This window comes from Schistocerca cancellata, chromosome 1, assembly GCF_023864275.1.
Source record: "Schistocerca cancellata isolate TAMUIC-IGC-003103 chromosome 1, iqSchCanc2.1, whole genome shotgun sequence".
NCBI classification, from domain to species: domain Eukaryota; kingdom Metazoa; phylum Arthropoda; class Insecta; order Orthoptera; family Acrididae; genus Schistocerca; species Schistocerca cancellata.
Genome location: NC_064626.1, coordinates 383,152,359 through 383,168,994, shown reverse-complemented (window position 1 = coordinate 383,168,994; position 16,636 = coordinate 383,152,359). Strand labels below are relative to the sequence as shown.

The following is a 16,636-nucleotide window of genomic DNA, read 5'->3' as shown; positions in this document are numbered from 1 at the left end:
CTCGTATCTCTTAGCTGCTGCCATGGCCCATTAGTGCCAAATTTCACCGCACTGTCCTAACAGATACATCTGTCATACATCCCACACTGGTTTCTGTGGTTATTTCACATAGTTATGCTTGGATGTTGGTACTGAGAAGTATACGCAAATGCCACTGCTCTTGGTCATTAAGTGAAGGCCATTGGCTACTGCTTTGTTGCTAGAGAGAGGTAATGCTTGAAATTTGGTATTCTTGGCATATTCTTGATATTGTGGGTCTCGGAACATGGAATTCCATAATGATTTCTGAAATGTAATGTCCCATGCTTCTAGCTCCAACTACCATTCTGCATTTCATAGTCAATTAATATGGCCACAATCATATCAAAAACCTTTTCACGTGAATCAGCTGAGTACAAATGACAGCTCCACCAATGCACTGTCCCTTTACAATTCGTGTACACAATACTACTGCCATCTGTATATGTGCATCTCACTATCTCATGACATATCACCTCAGTGTATGCACAATATGTTACATTTGTTTAAGTTGGGAGTCAATTGACAATACCTACAGCAACTGTCATTCTCTGCAAGTCTTCCTGCATTTCGCTACAATTTTGTAGCATATAATGTGAACTGCAACAGTCCAACAATGCTCCCAAGGGGTGTACCTAAAGTTAGTTTCAGGCACAAAAATTTCTCTCTGTTAAGAATGATGTGCTGTGTTCTGTTTTCTACAAATTCTTCAATTCACTCATACAGCTGGTCTGTTATTCCACATGCTCATATTTTGTTTATTAGGTGGCAGTGTGGAATTTACTGAATATCTCCCAGAAGTCAAGGAAGATGGTGTAAATCTGGGTGCTGGTATCTATTGTTTTTTGAGTCTTGCAAACGGACAGATCTAGCTGGGTTCCACATTATCTTTGTTTACAGAACCCATGTTAGTTCCTTAAGAGGAGATTTTTAGTTTCTAGTAATGGCATACTACACAAACAGAAAAAAATGTTCCACAATTCTACAACAGACCAACTCCAGACACACAGACCTATAGTTTTATATAAAAATAATTCCAATTAGCTGCTAAAAGATTTATTGATCCCATACTACAGGTCTAGTTCAGCATTAGTTCTGTTTTCTAGTACGGCCTGCAGTTAATACAGAGAGTACAGATATTGTGTACTTGGTGGTAGTTAGTAAAGGATGTTTGACAATTTCATTTACATTTAAGTTTTCTTAATGTATGTACATACTGCATCTTCACGAGGTTGTTTTTTATATCCATTGTGAAATGTTACCTACTTAAAATAATTTTGACAGCTGGTTTGAAGTTTCACAGCTATTGAACATACTTCAAAGATACTGTATGTTCACATTTATTTATACATTAAAGTGCCAAAGAAACTGGTAAAGGCATGTGTATTCAAATACAGAGAGATGTAAACAGGCAGAATATGGTGCAGCAGTCAGCAATGTCTATATAAGACAACACGTGTCTGACGCAGTTGTTAGATCTGTTACTGCTGCTACAATGGCAGGTTATCAAGATTTAAGGAAGTTTGAACGTGGTTTTCTAGTCGGCGCATGAGCAATGAGATGCAGCAGCTCCAAGATAGCGATGAAGTGGAGATTTTCCCATACAATCATTTCACGAGTATACTGTGAATATCAGGAATCTGGTAAAACATCAAATCTCTGGCATTCCTGCAGCCAGAAAAAGATCCTGCAAGAACGGGACAAACGACAACTGAAGAGAATCGTTCAACGTGACAGAAGTGCAACCCTTCCGCAAATTGCTTCAGATTTCAATGCTAGGCCATCAATAAGTGTCAGCGTGCAAACCATTCAACAGAACATCATCAATATGGGCTTTCGGAGCTGAAGGCCCACTCGTGTACCTTTGATGACTGCACAACACAAAGCTTTACGCCTCGCCTGGGCCTGTCAACTCCGACATTGGACTGTTGATGACTGGGAACAAGTTGCCTGGTCAGAAGAATCCCACTTCAAATTGTATCGAGTGGATGGATGTGTTCAGGTACGCAGACAACCTCATGAATCCATGGACCTGCATCATGTCAGCCGAGGTCTGTTCAAGCTAGTGAATACTCTGTAATGGTGTGGGGACTGTGCACTTGGTGTGACCTATTGAACCTATGACTTATCTTAGAAACTAGGTTAAGGAAAGGTAAATCTAAGTTTCTAGCAGTTGCAGACTCAGATAGATTTTGAGAGAGGGGTATGAAAGGGAAGCAGTGGTTGAGATGGGAGTGAGACAGGGTTGTAACCTATCCCGGATGTTATTCATTCTGTATATTGAGCAAGCAGTAAAGGAAACAAAAGAAAAACTTGAGAATAAGAATTAAAATCCATGGAGAAGAAATAAAAATGTTGATGTTTGCTGATGACATTGTAACTCTGTCGGAAACAGCAAAGGACCTAGAAGAGCAGTTGAACGGCATGGAAAGAGTCTCTTCGAAGGATGATATAAAATGAACATCAACAAAAGCAAAACAAGGATAATGGAATGTAGTCAACTGAAATAAGACAATGCTGAGGGAATTAGATTAGGAAATGAGACACATAAAGTAGTAAATGAGTTTTGTTATTTGGGGAGCAAAATACCTGATGGTGGTTGAAGAAGAGAGGATATATAATGTAGACTGGCTATGGCAAGGAAAGCGTTTCTGAGGAAGAGAAATTTGTTAACATTGAGTACCGATTTAAGTGTCAGGGGGTCTTTTCTGAAAGTATTTGTATGGAGTGTAGCCATGAATGGAAGAGAAACGTGGACTCTAAATAGTTTAGACAAGAAGAGAATAGAAGCTTTTGAAATGTGGTGCTCCAGAAGAATGCTGAAGATTAGATGGGTAGGCCACATAACTAATGAAGAGGAAATTGTGGCACAACTTGACTAGAAGAAGGGACTGGATGGTAGGACACAATCTGAGGCATCAAGGGCTCACCAATTAAGTATTGGAGGGAAGCTTGGAGGGTAACAATCATAGAGGGAGACCAAGAGATAACTACACTAAGCGGATTCAGAAGGATGTAGGTTGCAGTAGTTACTCAGAGATGATGAAGCTTGCACAGAATAGAGTAGCATGGAGAGCTGCATTAAACCAGTCTCTGGACTGAAGACCACAACAACAACATTAATACATTACTAAGGAGCATTTTTATTCACATTAATATAGAAACGAAATCAGAAAAATGTATAGAAATTTTGTATATAATTGAAGTATATATCTTTGATAAATTTTGTATGATAAAAATATTTATGACATTAGGAAACAAAGAATTATTAGGCTTGCAGTATGTTAAATATAGAGAAGAACTTAAAGAGATAGTTATCTTCAAGGAAGGATTTTGGTGTTATGGAGTAATCTGTGCCATGTTTGTAATTTATATCTCAATGCTCATAGTTATGTTTTGATTTTCTTATCATTTTTAAAAAACAGTGCCGTTTACACAATATTATAAACATATTGATGTTAAAAAAAGAACAATAACAAAACTCATAAAATTTTAACCACAGTAATACTGCGTTCATCTACAATGCAAATGTCGCCTGATGTCTAAGTTACTCAGTGTGGATGTGAGTTGAATGACAATCATCTCACACAAGAAATAACATTAATCTATATAGTATACCAATATATAGAATAAATTTTAAACCATCTTGGCTTGTGAAGGTACCTTTAATTACTATATTTATCATAGACGATGTATAGGTTGCTGTCTGTAATTGTTATGTGTGTAACCTGTGGGTTTTGGTTCTATATGGTTCATTGTCTTAGAAGGTCAATAAAACTTTCTAGATAGTGTGTGTGTGTGTGTGTGTGTGTGTGTGTGTGTGTGTGTGTGTGTGTGTGTCCCCTTTTTTTAAAGTATGTTCATTTAAAAAACTTTGCAGCCAATAGAAAAATCCACAAACAGGAGTAGGTGTGGGCAGCATAACAGCCAGAAAAAAATAGCCGATATCTTCTTAATCAATCAATGGAAAGAGAGAAGGAAAGTTGCTACTCACCATATAGCGGAGATGCTGAGCCGCGATAAGCACAATAAGAAGATTGTGTGAATCTTTTAATTGTGCCTATCGCGGCTCAGCATCTCCGCTAAATGGTGAGTAGCAACTTTCCTTCTCTCGTATTGTTACGATATCTTCTTAAATAAGATAGAAGAAAAATTTTCCACATGCGAAAAACCACTCTTAAACAAAATCATCTATTATTACGGATATGCAGCTGTTAAATTACACCTCACTAAGGGAACAAAGCTAGCCACCCAACTAACCCAGCAAGAACTTACACATTACACCGAAAAATAAAATTAATCATGGAAATGGAAATGAATAAGTCCACTGCCTTCTTGGACCTAAAAATAAGCAATATTAACAACATGCATACTTTCAAAATATACAAGAAACCAATAAAAACTGACACTATAATAAATTAATACTTGTGCCATCCAAAACCTCAAAAATATGCCTTTTCAATGCAATGATAAACAGAATTGTACATTTACCATTGGAACAAAGATGCACACACAAATAACTAATAACACTGAGCTACATAGCATATAAAAATACCTTCAACCCAAAAAGGAAAGGGACATTTAGCATTTTGGCCTTCTTTGTGTCATCCTCTGTTTTGACGTCATTATGGTCACAGAGCGGCTGGTTAGAGTGCTATTTTCGTTAACTGATTTAACATAAGACCGAAACTTCTTAGTATTTTACTTTCGAATTTGCTGCTTCCCAAATGACTGTCCTTACGCTAATTTTTGCTTTGTTCAATTTTTATTTGCCTGTGAAGGTTTGGCTACAGTTAAATTAGCAGTGACGCTCGTTGTTTTTGTGACAGCTTTCTAACATGGCTTCTGAACTACAGTAAGTCTTTCCCATCCCTCACAACTTTGCTTGGTGCATGCCCGTTTTAAATGTATTGCATTTTTACATTGATGCTCAACACTGTCAGTACTGGAGATGAAACCAGATCCTGTTTTAGTTGAGTGTATCCTCAAATGTTTTAATATTATGCCCCATGTAAAACATTCCATGTTCATGTTGAATATGGTACACATCCAACTTTCTGAGGTGTGTGTCACATTTAACATTACATAGAAGACTTTCTATCTTTGTTTACTGTTGTGAACTACTCTGGATACCATGTACAATGGCATGCAGAAGTGCAAGAAACATCAACGACATACCTGAATAAAAGATCCAAGCAAATCAATGGTCACTGAGCACTGCCCTGAATATAACTGAGAAATTAAATAGTGACAATATTTCATGGTGCAACTGGAAGGTTTCAGGGACAGTGAAGTTGTGGAATCCATTGAAAAAATGTTGGAAAACCTAATGCACCTTAATGGATGTTACAATTTAAACAAGGCTTGGGGTCTAGCACCCAATTTATTAAAATATTGCAGGCCACTTCACCCACCAGAGTTGGCAAACACTGAGAGAATGCATTTCATGGAGTAAGAATGCAGGGCGGGGAAAAAAAATGAGCATCTATGGGTGTAGTCTGGTTGGAATTCAGGTAGTTAGTGCAAATACAATACAGCCCCTAACACCTACAGAAGATGATGGGATCGATTGTTGAAATATTGTTCATAAAAATGGAATCATCATAAATAATGCCGAGAAAGGCTACACAAGTTCTGTTCTTCACATGTATTGTATGAAATTAAATATATGTGTAATGTCAAAAATAAGCTGTGTTTATTGTATGAATACCTAGGATGTTTCAAGCTGCTGGCATAGTTCAAATTCTCATGCTTTGAAAACTACATAAATTTGCCAAAGTTACTCCCAAAACAGAATTTGATGTGCAAGATGTGCTAGAGAATGAAAAAGTTTTTATTTTATTAATGACTGCAAATTTTTTGAGTTTTGCATTGCACAAGGCTTAGCACCTGAGAATACATGAGATGCACTAAGACCACGGAGCAACAAAGGACACGATGGATGAAAGCAATGTATAATATGGGAGTTTCTTTTACAAGGGTAATCATTTGTGTGTGTGTTTTGAACATTCTTGCACCAAGAATGGGCAACTGTGTTTAGATTTTTAAATTGGATGACTGGATCAACACAGTTAACCCAGTCACAAGTTAGTATCAAACAAACAATTTGAAGGCAAGGACAAAGCTTATAACATGTACTTTTATGGAAAAAATTATTTTACAATGACAGCGGTGCTGAGGAGGAGGAACACAGCAGAGACTGAAAGAAGAGTGACATCAACTGTAGTTCTGAGCCTGCCACTGAAATGCATTTAAGTGTTTCAACAGGAATATTATTGTTTCAAATAGCAGGCAATCTAACTCAAGAGTTCAAACATTCTAGTCAGAAAATACACAACCAATACATTCACGCAAAACTTTCTTGACAAAAGCAGTTTTTCCCTGGATGCAACATCTCACAATATAGCTGGAGCAATATTTTCAGCTATAAAGATAGAGGTAGGCTGTATACTGATGGGCAGATGCGTGCAGTCCTTCTGCTATTCAAAATCTTCCCTACACTCATTTGACATCGGGTTGTGGTCATTTAAAAAGCAATCAAGTTTAATGCTATGCTGTAAACAAGAAAAGGCAGCCTTCACTGTTAAGGCCAATAAACTTCATGGAATGGTGGAGATGTGACAAGAGAGATGTAATGGAGTTTGACAGTGAAATAGTCAGAGTTTTGTTAGTCTACGGAGTTTCCATAAGTAACACAAAGCCAGCATTCCAGAAGAAATGGTAATATATTATTCTTAAACATCTGCTAAAGTATCAGAATTAGCCATATGCCAAAATCTCAAACCTGTTGTACAGAATGGGAGTTCTGGTGTCAATCTGCATAAAAACGACACACTTGGAATAGATCAGCAATATAAAACAAAATCAGAACTTCTGTGTATGTTTCTAACAAGGATAACAATTTACATATATTGAGCAATGCAACATAATAAAGCAAGAAGCAAAAATAATTGCACAAGTAGTAGGACTGCTAAAGCTCTGGACCTGGGGAGAGTAAACCGTACTTCTGCTAACTTTCTGCCATATTGCTACACAGTGCCGAACATCAGTAGGCAAAGATCATACAATAGTATCATGTAGCTCTGTTTTTGCTAATGCAAAACCCAATATTCTGTAATCAAGGTTTATAACAAGTTACTGAAAAACGTAGTATGGTTATATTTTCACTAACACCAAATATAAACACACGACCTTTGATCGCTACACCATGCTGGCAGTATCTGTTCAATGACACTGGTCCCAGGTTCAATTCCTGGATACCAATTCCAATTTTTCTGGTGACACAAAGGTCTGCAACAAAGTCTACTTATCCATATGAAATGAAATAAGAATCCTCGCTAATTAATAAGGAGTGAAACTGACAGGAAAGCAGCAAAATAACATTAAAACTAGCCTTGCAGGAGAACAATATGGTATTTATTACTTACCCTAGTAGCATCATTCCAAAAAAGAAACATTCAAAAATTTTAAACTGACATTAAATGGACTCCACAGAAACCCCAAGGATAACCCAACACGGCCAGCTGCTCGTACCAGTCTTCTGAAGTCTCTCACAAGCAGGTCTGGTTAAACATTAGTACGATTTCCTTGATGGGTAGGTAACGCTTTCTAAATTCTAGCAACATTGTTGGAAGTGGGGAGGTGTAAACTTTATTGCTAGAAGAAACCTCATACTACATTTCAGTGCGCAGTGTGTTCACGTGCAGAATATAGAGTAGAGATGGAGTAATAAGATCCCTGACCGTTCTTGCCACTGCTGTCAGCTTTCAACAGTGAAGCGCGTATGGCTGCAGACTAAAACAGTAGCCATTCACACAGTTGTGACAACACTGAGGCATTTGCATAGAGACATTTACAAAATCGTCTTACGTTATTGATAAAGGAAGGCCCACGAAGCTGCTGCACCCAACCCACTACTACTGTCATGGATTAACTTATATCGACTCAACTATAGAAACATAGAAATACAACATAGAAACTGCTACCTGAAGGCTCTCCAAACTGCACCAGAACTGTTTATTCACACACATTAAAGCACTCACCAATTACGAAGGGTCAGTAATTGATTTATGTTCTCTAACAATAACAATGAACACCATTAAATGGCACATGCAAACAAAAATTCAGATTGAAAGCTTAAATTTTCCTCTGTCTGTCTCATAAAATGATGTCTTTATAAAAGGTATAAATCACGTCTTCATGAAGTATAGCCACACAAAAACTGAAATACTTCATATCTTCATATGCGACCACTTGTGTTGCGAGCTAATAATCACCAGTTTAGGTGAACTTGATGGTGTAGGTATGTGATACCCATTCTTACCTATTGCAGCAGACATACATGTGTACCTTTGAAAAATTAGCATTCTCTACTGTATCACTGTGTTCAAACTGCCGACTTCAATACGTGGACAATAAATTAATAATCGGTCCAGAAGAATCAGAGGAACTCTGCAATTCCACACACTATCTTAATCAATAGCATGCAAACATTCAATTTTAGGTGCAAATAGAACAGGGCATTGTGCTCCCCTTCATGAAAGTGAAAGTACTGAGAATACCAGAAGGCAAGTTGCTAACTGTGTACAGGAAAACCACAAATACCAATAGATACCTGCATGCAATCAATTTCCCACCCATCACATAAATATTCGCTACACATGTTAACTAAGGTGGCACATCAGATGAGCAACACAGGATGAAACAGCAAAAGCTACATACCACCCTCAGAGTAAATTGTTGACCATAAGACAATAACCCAAAGAACGATGATAATACATAATTAAGCTGGCAATGGAGAGGAAATAGAGTAATGGCACATTCTACAGTACGTGCAAGGAGGCAGTTGAGTAGGCCTCAATCCTGGCTGACACACAAGCAACAAAATCGTATCAACTGGGATCCATGAAAAATGGTTTTGATATGTGGCACATGTCTGGTGTTTATGATGTGTGCTGATACGGGTAAGTTTACAGTGGTGAGTTTGGGAAACCTATTCTCTCTCTCTCTCTCTCTCTCTCTCTCTCACACACACACACACACACACACACAAAATGAATTATGAAGGTCACACACTATTCAGACAACACAGCAAGTCACCAGCAGCAGAACATGAAAATGTGTGCGATGGGTGTACATGTTCCAGGAAGCCTGTGAACTTGCTAAGCAGCCACTTACCATCAACAGGAAGATATGAGAGGTGATTCAAATAGTTAAGCGGCTTGCTAACATGAACTGCGATGATGGATAGAAGCTTCTGTTGTCCTGGTTGCCAGCAATAGCTGGCCTATGGGTTGACAGTGCTCGTGTGGCTGCCCCAAGAGACACGGCTGTAAACATTGTAGCTGAAAGAACAAGTCGCACTGACATGTGGCAACCACCACCGAACATTGTGGGAGCAGTGCTATGTCACGGCAGTGGCTCCCCTCTGATTTGCCAATATCAGTCAATACAAAACAAACAAATAAATCATCAATGGATCATCTGAGTCCACTCCTGTCACCCAATCAGAAGAACCTGATGATGACCATACGTAATAAAATGACAGGGAGAAACAGTAGTACACAAAGTCCTAGTTGGAACTGGCTTGTAAGTCTATATCATCACCCTGATGAAGGTCACCAGTAAAAGTGGCTGAAACAGTGGAATAATTTATAAAGTGATGCAATCTCAGAGCAAGAATATTTTTACTGAGCACCATTCCCACTCAACTGTAGGATTAACAAAAATCCTGCAGCTGTGTCAGTTAACTGACTACTATCTTTTATCCAAACTACTGTACACAGAAAGAACAAATGATAAAAGTGAACTGAATACAAGATCTGTGACTTCAACTACTAATTTAGCTTTTTCAATGGGTGAACTGTGTCCCATAATTGAACTTAATACACCCACGTGTAAGCATTGAAACTAATTGTGTGACGCTACACTTCCATGTTGATAAAATCTCATTCCTCTCCCTCTGGAGAATAATGTCAAATTATTTTGCGTCTGATACACAAAGCTGGTACACAATTTAGTATCTGGACCAGGGGTCCAGCTTCTGCCTTCTTTCCACAATGGGTGTTAATAAATGAAATTCTGTACATCATAAGGGTCTAAACTGGCAGTGGCCAGTAGGAGTTGGCAGAAACACATGAAGCGTTAAAATCACTGTCCTAAAAACTACAAATATTTGCATAAAACACTAGTGTAACATGATAGTGTGATTAAGAATAGTGTGCAGGTTCTTCTTACATAATAAGAAATGGAAATGGAAGCTACAGATCTACCTCACAAAATAAAAATGTGAAATACAAATATTTTGCTATGTCGATTACACTAAAAAAAAGTACTGACAGTAAATTCTACAATAATACAGAAGAAATAATGTCAGGTACATACCATTTTCCCAGGTCGGGCCCACGTGTAGACGTATCCATCCTGGCATGCTGTCACAAAACAGTCTTCTCTAAACACGAGTGCAGTTAACCTTTCATGAGCAATCTTTTTACACACAAGCGGTTCTAACACAGGACACTCGTCAAATCGAGGACAAGCAGCTGTTCCAATGAGTTTCATCGGATCATCGGCAGTCGAACGATTAGCTGCCGAATGACCACTCTTTTCTGCACTCCCACTTCCACTACCACCTCGAGATGCTAGGCTGAAGTTCCGTTTATGAGCATCCTTTCTGTCACCAAACCCAAAACCTGCTAACCTCTGTGTTAGAGACGGACCAGTAGAATTGTGCATATGTGTTGAGAGGTTACCATCAGCTACACAGTCCTTATCTTTCCCTGACGGGTTATCAGTCTGTTGCGGAGAAGAAGTGTTGCCTCGAGATGCTCCTACAGCATTAGCACGACATGTTGTTCCATTTGCATTTGACAAACTAGATGTTGTGGTTCCAGTTACCCTGGGCTTTGGTGGACATGGTGGTTGCTTGAGAATATCTTCCGTTATGTCCCACAAACATAACTGAGTGTCTTGCCCAACAGACCCTAGCCTATAACACGTAGCTGTGTTAACACGCCCTAGTTCATTGTTTACTGGGTGCCTTTCTGTTGGATCGTCCTCATCTGAACCTCCACTAAAATCATCATGACTGCTATACGATGTATAAGGATCAAAAGCTACAACACTGACCCAACTTCGATGCCCCTGACCACGTGCCACAACACGCCTCTCTGCGAAACTCCACACAGTGACTAGGTCATCCTCACCACCGACAACAACATAACGTTCATCAGGTGACCAGCACACGCACAGAAAACCACCAAAGTAACTACGTGCAATGCCAGCAGGTTCCATAGTGTCATAGTTGAAAACACGCAAGAAACCATCTTGTGAGACGACGGCAAGATGAGTACCACTTGGTGAAAATGCAAACTCGTTAACACAACAACCCTCTGATCCAACAACCCATCTGTATAATGGATTGCGTGTGCTCTTTGTCTTGCACGTATGCACAGTGTAACCATCACCTTGTTTGAAAGTTTGATAGTGAGGAGGTGCAGTGCCACATGGAAGCTCTTCATTGTACAGGTACAGTTGTCCACTACTGTGCGAGACCAAGAAAAGGTTTGTCGAACCAGGGACCCACCGGATGCAGGTTACTTTTGTTTTGTCGATCAGCCTCTGTCAACAAAATAGTTTTAGTTAAAATATATATATATATATCATAATATATTTTGTAATCTTTGTTAATTAATATCACTATGTTTTTTCTGTAATAGTTAATACCAATTACATCATGGAAAATTATACAGGTCTACGAATGCGTAAGAGTAAGGTGCTAAGTTTCTTGTCCAGTGATGAAATAATATGCTCTTTAGGTACAATGACGGATTTATTTTTGTGCTGCTGTAATCTTTTTACTGAACTCAGAATGACTTTGCCATGGGAAGTTTCTTTAGACTGGGAAACAGATGGAAGCAAAAGGTAGCCAAATCCACTGAACAGAGCAGATGTTCCAGAATTTTACTTTAAATCCATCAGTTTTCACACTCCCAAACCAAATTTCACTGTCCTTACTGAAGGACCCCTTTGTCTTTTGTGACCCATACCTTTTCTCTTCAATTTTTGTATTCGGCTGACTGAGTAATTCTGTAGTGCTTATCAGTTAATGTTTTCCTCTTTGCAAATCAGTCATTATAGAGAATCCCATTTACATCAAAGTTAAAAATAGATTGGCACCTTCCTAGCACATATTTCTCAAGAGCCTCTCCCACTACAAACGTCCTGTAAGGCTGGAAAACGACACTCCTGTTTATAAGGAGCACAAAAGAAAGGACGAAAAAAATTTCAGAGCAATATCTATAATCACAGTATGCTGCAAGATTCTCCTATCTTATCTCAATTTGAACATATACGCATTACTTGAGAAAAGGGAAGTTCTCCCAAAGTAGCAGGACAAGCACAAGAAACGCCACTTGTGTGAAAATAGCTCAGTTTTTTCACTCAAATCCTTCATAGATGCAGTAGGTTTACTCTATGCTCCTACATTCTTTAAAAGTGTTTTGACATTGTATCATGTAATCAGCTTACAACCAAAATATTATCATATGGAATATCTCCTCAGGTATGGGCTTGTCTCAAGGAATTTTTGGCTGATAGAACCCAATACATTATTTGGATGTGGACTATTCAATTGAAACTATGCCTCAAGGAAGCATAACAGAACTATTAATGTTTCCAGTACACATAAAGGGTTAATGACACTCCAGATTGCTTGCTGGTGATTTTTTTGTAGAAAAAGTTCATTGCTGGGTGATTGTAAGGAACTTTAGACGACAGAATTTCCACATGGATATTTGGTCAAGCTACCATAAATTGAAGGATTCTTATTAGAAGGTGTCTGTGGTCTTATGATCTATACGATGAAAATAAAATCCACTGACTGCAACTTAATTTACATAGCTATAAGATGTAATGCAAGATTTAAATCTATATAACCAGTTTTGGAAATTCGTTTTTTTCCTCAGATGTTCCTCTTCATAAGAAAAATCAATAAATAAATATAACCCACATTTTGTAATTACAAAACTAAACTGTGATAATAAAAGCTCATAAATTGCTGAAATTTTAGCATCTTCCATTGCATAAGCACTGAGCTGTATGTTTTGGGACAATTTTTACAAAAACTGTACATGTTTAATAATTACTAAAAGATAATACCATCTGCACCAACAACAATCCCACACTGAATAGGACTAAAGATCAAACCACACACTGTCAATCACAAAAAGAAAAGAAAAGCATGTTTTGCTACTACGTATCCAAGTCTTGTGTCACTTTGTTTGGTACGATCTGATATGTTACAGTGCGTCTCCCTACTTTGTGAATCTACTCCCAAGTTGAAGTTTTTGTTGTCACCTTGCATAAGATGGACATAGGCTAAGCTAGATGGTAATTGAATTTGTTGCTTGTTTACATAGCACACAGTCATGTGGATCCACTACCAGAAGTGTATGTTCTACCTGGTGGTAACAGTGAGAAGTCTCCTGCACAAGATCATGTACACATGTTCTAATTACATTATCTTATGGTATACTGCTTGGTTATATGAAAGTATGTACAAGAAGACAAGTTGCAATACAGAGGTTTTAGTTACAAAAATATAACTTTCAGCACTGAGGGGTTAAGGTGTAACTTATCACTTCCATTAAAAATGTGTTGCTCATTGTCAACAGTACCAGTGAATGATGCTCACCAAACATACAGTTCATTTTTATTAGTAGTTTTAGGAAGTTTTGGATATGCATATTGTGTAGGGAAATGTATTATTCACTTATTTAGTGGTCATTCCATGCAGCTCAATCAAGCTCATTTCAGCATGGTTGGTTGGTTTGGGGGATTAAAGGGACCAGACTGCTACCGTCATCGGTCCCTTTTTCCAAATACTAAAAACACCCACAGAGAATAAAAATGAGTAACAGAATAGATCACATACGACACAGAACAAGAGGACTTAGACAAAGACCAGACAAGACGAGCTAAAATCACACAGAGTGTGACGGTGGTTGGCCGACCATAGAAACAAAAAAGGAAAAGCCAACCACCGAGAAACACATTAAAAACTCAGATTAAAATCGTAGGCCAATGGCCAGAATCAACACAAAAGAACATAACAAACACTCAGATTAAACAATAAAAAACCCCTGCCCGAATAAAATGCAAAACTAAGTCCACCATGGCAGAGTCATCGATTAAAAGGGCAGAGAGCGTGTCAGGCAGCGCAAACATCTGCCTGAGCACAGATAAAAGTGAAAGTGGACAGTCCAACAAAATGTGGACCACTGTCAATGCCGAGCCGCAGCGACAGAGAGGGGGGTCCTCACGGCGCAATAAGTGGCCGTGGGTCATCCGCGTGTGCCCAATACGCAGTCGGCAGAGGACGACAGACTCCTTGCGAGAGACTCACAAGGAGGAGTGCCACACAGTCGTCATCTCCTTGACGGCAAGGAGTTTGTTAGGGGTGGCCAGACCGCACCATTCGGCGTCCCAAAGCGAGATAACTTTGCGGAGTAAGACTGCCCTCAAATCAGTCTCTGGAAGGCCAATGTCTAGAGTGTGTTCACTGGTGGCCTGTTTGGCCAGGCGGTCAACACGTTCATTGCCCAGGATACCGACATGACCGAGGTCCACACAAAGACCACAGAACGGCCGCAACGGGCAAGAGTATGCAGGGACTCATGGATAGCCATCACCAGGCGAGAACGAGGGAAACACTAGTCGAGAGCTCGTAAACCGCTCAGGGAATCGCTACAGATAACCAAGGACTCACCTGAGCAGGAGCGGATATACTCTAGGGCACGAAATATGGCGACCGGCTCAGCAGTGTAAACGCTGCAGCCATCCGGCAAGGAACGTTGTTCGGAATGGTCCCCTACAGTTAGCGCATAACCGACACGACCAGCAACCATCGAACCGTCAGTGTATACAACCCCAGAGCCGTGATACGTGGCCAGGAGGGAATAAAAGCAGCGGCGGAAGGCCTCTGGGGGGACTGAGTCCTTCGGGCCCTGTGCCAAGTCGAGCCGAAGGCAAGGGTGAAGAACACACCATGGGGGTGTACGCAAAGTGGCCCGGAAAGGAGGTGGAACAGTGAAAACCCTAAGCCCGGAGAGAAGCTCTTTGACGCAGAACGTGATCGTACAACCTGACCGGGGCCAACGTTCTGGCAGATGGACGACCGACTGTGGGAACAGGAGACGATAGTTTGGATGCCCGGGCAAGCTAAAAACATGGGCAGCATAAGTGGCCAGCAAACGTTGGCGCCGTAACCGCAGGGGAGGGACACCTGCCTCCACTAGTATGCTGTCCACAGGGCTGGTCCAGAAGGCACTAGTGGCAAGTCGTATTCCGCTGTGGAGGATTGGGTCCAGCACCTGCAACGCATATGGGGATGCTGAGCCATAAGCCAGGCTCCCATAATCCAGACAGGACTGGATTAACGCCTGGTAGAGCCGTAACAGGGTAGATCGGTCTGCACCCCAGCGGGTGTGGCTCAAGCATCTCAGAGCATTTAGATGCTGCCAACACACCTGTTTAAGCTGCTGGATATGAGGCACCCAAGTCAACCGGGCATCGAAAACCACCCCCAAAAACCTGTGCGATGCCACCACTGCAAGAAGTTCGCCGTCAAGATAAAGCCGCTGCTCCGGGTGGACAGTATGTCGCCGGCAGAAATGCATAACGCAGGTCTTGGCTGCCGAAAACTGGAACCCATGAGCTACAGCCCAAAACTGCGCCTTACGGATAGCACCCTGTAGCTGACGTTCAGCAGCTGCAATGCCAATAGAGCTGTAGTAAAGGCAGAAGTCGTCAGCATACAAGGATGCTGAGACAGACGTTCCCACCGCTGCAGCAAGTCCGTTAATGGCTATTAAAAACAGGCAGACACTCAAAACAGAACCCTGTGGCACACCGTTCTCCTGAACTCGGGAGGAACTATGGGAGGCCGTGACTTGCACGCGGAAGGTACGACACGACAGAAAATTTCTGATAAAGATCGGCAGAGGGCCCCGAAGACCCCATCCATGAAGCGTAGAAAGGATGTGATGACGCCATGTTGTACCGTACGCCTTCCACATGTCGAAAAAGACAGTGACCAGGTGCTGACGGCAGGCAAAGGCAGTGCGGATGGCCGACTCCAGGCTCACCAGATTGTCGGCGGCGGAGCGGCCTTTACGGAACCCACCCTCAGACAGAGCCAGAAGGCCCAGAGACTCCAGTACCCAATTCAAGTGCCGGCTCACCACCCGTTCAAGCAACTTGCAAAGAACGTTGGTGAGGCTAATGGGACGGTAGCTGTCCACCTCCAAAGGGGTCTTGTCCGGTTTCAGAATGGGGATAACAATACTTTCCCGCCAATGCGACGGAAACTCACCCTCGACCCAAATACAGTTGTAAAGGTCGAGGAGCCGTCGCTGGCAGTCCACTGAAAGGTGTTTCAGCATCTGGCAGTGGATGCCATCTGGCCCAGAAGCGATATCAGGGCAAGAGGCTAGGGCACTGCAAAATTCCCACTCACTGAATGGAACATTGTACGATTCTGGATGGTGGGTGCGAAACGAAAGGCTCCGACATTCCATCCGCTCTTTAATGGTGCGGAAGGCCAGGGGGTAATTCGCAG

At 40.7% G+C, this 16,636-nt stretch overlaps 1 protein-coding gene across 2 annotated transcripts in view; it reads right to left on the bottom strand.

Moving 5' to 3' along the window:
• LOC126175260 (WD repeat-containing protein 20) overlaps nt 1–16,636 on the bottom strand; it is a 63,370-nt gene that overhangs the window by 14,890 nt on the left and 31,844 nt on the right. The window contains exons 3-4 of one of the 2 annotated variants that reach the window (XM_049921914.1): nt 10,402–11,637; nt 9,196–9,347 (exon numbers count right to left, since the gene is read on the bottom strand). In XM_049921914.1, the coding sequence (XP_049777871.1) occupies nt 9,243–9,347; nt 10,402–11,637 (1,341 nt within the window). In that variant the 3' untranslated portion in view covers nt 9,196–9,242. The remainder of the gene's footprint in view (nt 1–9,195; nt 9,348–10,401; nt 11,638–16,636) is intronic. The other variant, XM_049921905.1, reaches the window with a different exon arrangement.